This window comes from Oncorhynchus clarkii, unplaced genomic scaffold (assembly GCF_045791955.1).
Source record: "Oncorhynchus clarkii lewisi isolate Uvic-CL-2024 unplaced genomic scaffold, UVic_Ocla_1.0 unplaced_contig_3712_pilon_pilon, whole genome shotgun sequence".
Lineage (NCBI taxonomy): Eukaryota > Metazoa > Chordata > Actinopteri > Salmoniformes > Salmonidae > Oncorhynchus > Oncorhynchus clarkii.
The window spans coordinates 91,944-96,027 of NW_027258185.1; the positions used below are offsets into that span (position 1 = coordinate 91,944).

At 47.8% G+C, this 4,084-nt stretch overlaps 1 protein-coding gene across 1 annotated transcript; it reads left to right on the forward strand.

The window, feature by feature from the left end:
* On the forward strand, nt 1-1,871 carry LOC139395925 (E3 ubiquitin-protein ligase RNF128-like). Its single transcript, XM_071143232.1, has one exon. The coding sequence runs from the start codon at nt 146-148 to the stop codon at nt 1,298-1,300; it is 1,155 nt and encodes a 384-aa protein (XP_070999333.1). The 5' UTR covers nt 1-145; the 3' UTR covers nt 1,301-1,871.
* Nucleotides 1,872-4,084: the final 2,213 nt, after the last annotated feature.

Genomic DNA, 4,084 nt, shown 5'->3' on the forward strand with positions numbered 1-4,084 from the left:
GACAGGTAGAGAGACGCTGAACGCAATGAGAACAACAACTAACTAACTAACAACTGTGGAACTGAACAGAACAGCAGACAAACAGAAGACCGAAGAAGTCCTAACAAAGAGAGACTGGTCCTAGTGGTAGTGTTAGTGAGCGACCATGGCTAAACAGACAGAGATGTTTGTCCTGTTCTTCGTCTGTCTGTCCGGGCTGGTCCAGTCTTCGACAGCGATGATATTCTGGACGGCGTACGTGGGGGTACATTTCTACGACAGCAGCACTAACCAGACAGAGACCAGGTTCTGTGAGTGTGGGGTGTACGGGCGTTCCTCCCCTCTGGAGAGCGCTGCCGGGATGGTGGTCCTCCCTGCCTCAGACCCCCAGGGCTGCAGCCTGGACCCCTACCCCTCCAACGACAACACCACCACACAGGGGTTCTGGATCGCTCTGGTCAAGAGGGGAAACTGTACCTTCAGTGAGAAGATCAGGGCAGCGTGGGCCAGGGGGGCGGCGGCCGTAGTGGTCTATAACCTGGATGGAACCGGTAACAGCTCAGATTACATGGCTCACAGTGACACCTCTGGCACCGTGGCCATCATGATCGGTAACCTCCAGGGGGTTGAGATCGTCAACATAGTGCGGAGTGGTGTGGCCGTCTCCATGGTGATCGAGGTGGGCAAAGCCCATGGGCCCTGGATGGACACCTATTGGCTCTACTTCCTGTCTATCGCCTTCTTCATTGTGACGGGTGCCTCCATTGTCTACTTCGGATTCATCTCCGCCCACCGACTGCATAGTCTCAGGGTGATCCATCTCACCGATAGGCGGCTGAGGAATGAGGCCAAGAAAGCGATTGGTCGGCTGGAGGTGCGTACGCTGAAGCGCGGGGATGAGGAGACGAAGCCGGACAGCCACACCTGTGCCGTGTGTATCGAGTCATACCGCCCAGGAGATGTAGTGACCGTCCTGACCTGTGGTCATCTGTTCCACAAGGCCTGTATCGAGCCCTGGCTGCTGGACAAGAGGACCTGCCCCATGTGTAAGGCTGACATCCTGAAGGCCTTAGGAGTGGAGGGGCCCGGGGAGGAGGAGAGCAGCAGTTCCTCTGTCCCACCACCAGATGTCCCTATCGTCACAGTGTCTGGAGGATCAGGTAGAGAGCTGCTGTATGAGGTCCCTCTCAATGACAAACACCTTCCGACCCCCACCCTGACTCCTCAACCCCCCACCGAGGCCTGGCAACTACATCACTATGACAATATAGTCTTCGAGGGAGAAACACACCCTCAGGGGAACGTGGCCACCAGAGGATAGACGACAACAACAACACTGGATAATGGTCATTTCTACCTGGAGCACGAACAACAACCCATAGACAGCTTCACACAGCTACAGCAGTGGCTTGTGATGTACTGTACTATCACTGTTAGCTAAACCATATCTACTGTACTGCTAGGAAAATATCTCCCTGGATTCAAACCCGGTTTACTGATGATCAAATAACTATCATGGCAGTAGATTCTACCTCTGCTTATCTGCATCGAGAGCTGGAGCCTAAACCCTGGTCCAGGAAGCTGCAGGTGTGCACGCTTCTCTTTTAACTTCTCTTTGAGATCAAAGTTACTTCTTTATCATTTCTTAAATGAACAAACGATCACTTGATGATGATGAGAAAGGCTGAATATATTTTTCTATTAAATTGATATCTCTGCTGTATTTTTAAAAGTAGATATTCTGAGAGTAAAACAAAAATCAGTATTTAAGAAGGAATCGAACTACAGTATACTGTAATGGTTCACATATGAAATGATTAACCAACAAAACAGAATATGTACTAACTTACGTACTAACCTGGTTTAGTATCGCTAGAGATGTACTGTACATGTGTCTGAAATTCCATTTCAAATCAGTCAATTCAGAAAGTGAATTCAATTCATAAGTTGATCAAATCTTAATTAAAAACAAATGGCACTTTTGAATACAATTTCAATGAATATCCTGAAGTGACAATGGAAGCCATGTTGAGTTTTCTTAACCTGGACTGGTCATGTGGTGAGAAGGGACGCCTGGGCCTAATGATGAGAGCCCTGCCAGTCTGAGACCAGGAGAGGGGAGGGGAGGATGAGAGGAGAAGAGGGAAGGGAGAGAGGAGGAGGAGAGGGGGCGGGGGTGGGGGGGGGGGGGGGGGGTGAGTGGAGAAGAGGGAAGGGAGAGAGGAGGAGGAGAGGGGGGATGAGTGGAGAAGAGGGAAGGGTGAGAGGAGGAGGAGAGGAGAGGGGAGGGGAGGATGAAAGGAGAAGAGGGAAGGGTGAGAGGAGGAGAGGGGAGGGGAGGGGAGGGGTGGGGAGGATGAAAGGAGAAGAGGGAAGGGTGAGAGGAGGAGAAGAGGAGAGGAGGAGGAGAGAAGAGGGAAGAGTGAAAGGAGGAGAGGAGGAGGAGAGGAGAAGAGGGAAGGGTGAGAGGAGAAGAGGAGGAGAAGGAGAGGGGAGCAGAGGATAAGAGAGGATGAGAAAGTCTATAATTACCTCCTAGCAGCAGGACTCCACTCACCTCACACCTACTGATCAGCCATAATCACCTCCCTCCCACTCAGGGGCCTGTAGTGTGTGTGTGTGTGTGTGTGTGTGTGTGTGTGTGTGTGTGTGTGTGTGTGTGTGTGTGTGTGTGTGTGTGTGTGTGTGTGTGTGTGTGTGTGTGTGTGTGTGTGTGTGTGTGTGTGTAGAAGCTCCCCAGGATGTGGCTAATAGAACTTGGTCATTAAACCCAGCTGAATGACTGCTGCCCTCTTCTGCCTGGGGTTGAATGGTGGGAACCCGGTTACCGAGAACTACAGCGATTTACCGGCCAAACCACTCCCTTTTCCCGGAATAAATAACAGAGAGAAACCAGTAAATTATAATAAATTATTTATATGAACAGCAAGGCGTGGAATGGAAATGTTAAATTAGATGTCTAAATCTGTCTTCTCTACGGCCTCTGCATAATGAATCATCAACACTCAGGGTGGGGACAGACAGCCCATCTCAGTGTGGAGCACAGTTCATAATGCAGGGTATTCCTACATTTTCTGCAGCATAGTCTATGATACAGTAATATAAATATAAAGAATGAATGCGCATCTAAATTACCCATCTCCATCTGGCTCCATTTGGGTCATCTTATTTTTTTTATATTGTAAATATGTTTTATTTTATTTTATCGCAGCTACAGAGTTTTAAAACAGCCTGTCACTCGAATATCACGAAGGAGCACTCTGTCTTTCTCTCTCTCCATCAACTCCATTCAAATCGCATCCAAAATAGATCATCCTGTTCTAGATTGTTCTATACACTGTGGGGCAAAAAGGTATTTAGTCAGCCACCAATTGTGCAAGTTCTCCCACTTAAAATGATGAGAGAGGCCTGTAATTTTCATCATAGGTACACTTCAACTATGACAGACAAAATGAGAAAAAACATCCAGAAAATCACATTGTAGCATTTTTTATGAATTTATTTGCAAATTATGGTGCAAAATAAGTATTTGGTCAATAACAAAAGTTTATCTCAATACTCTGTTATATATCCTTTGTTGGCAATGACAGAGGTCAAACGTTTTCTGTAAGTCTTCACAAGGTTTTCACACACTGTTGCTGGTATTTTGGCCCATTCCTCCATGCAGATCTCCTCTAGAGCAGTAATGTTTTGGGGCTGTTGCTGGACAACACGGACTTTCAACTCCCTCCAAAGATTTTCTATGGGGTTGAGATCTGGAGACTGGCTAGGCCACTCCAGGACCTTGAAATGCTTCTTACGAAGCCACTCCTTCGTTGCCCGGGCGGTGTGTTTGTCATGCTGAAAGACCCAGCCACGTTTCATCTTCAATGCTCTTGCTGATGGAAGGAGGTTTTCACTGAAAATCTCACGATACATGGCCCCATTCATTCTTTCCTTTAAACGGATCAGACGTCCTGGTCCCTTTGCAGAAAAACAGCCCCAAAGCATGATGTTTCCACCCCCATGCTTCACAGTAGGTATGGTGTTCTTTTGATGCAACTCAGCATTCTTTGTCCTCCAAACACGACGAGTTGAGTTTTTACCAATTAGTTATATTTTGGTT

Coding starts and splice junctions, on each gene's coding strand:
- LOC139395925 (XM_071143232.1), top strand. CDS start 146: ATGGCTAAACAGACAGAGATGTTTGTCCTGTTCTTCGTCTGTCTGTCC.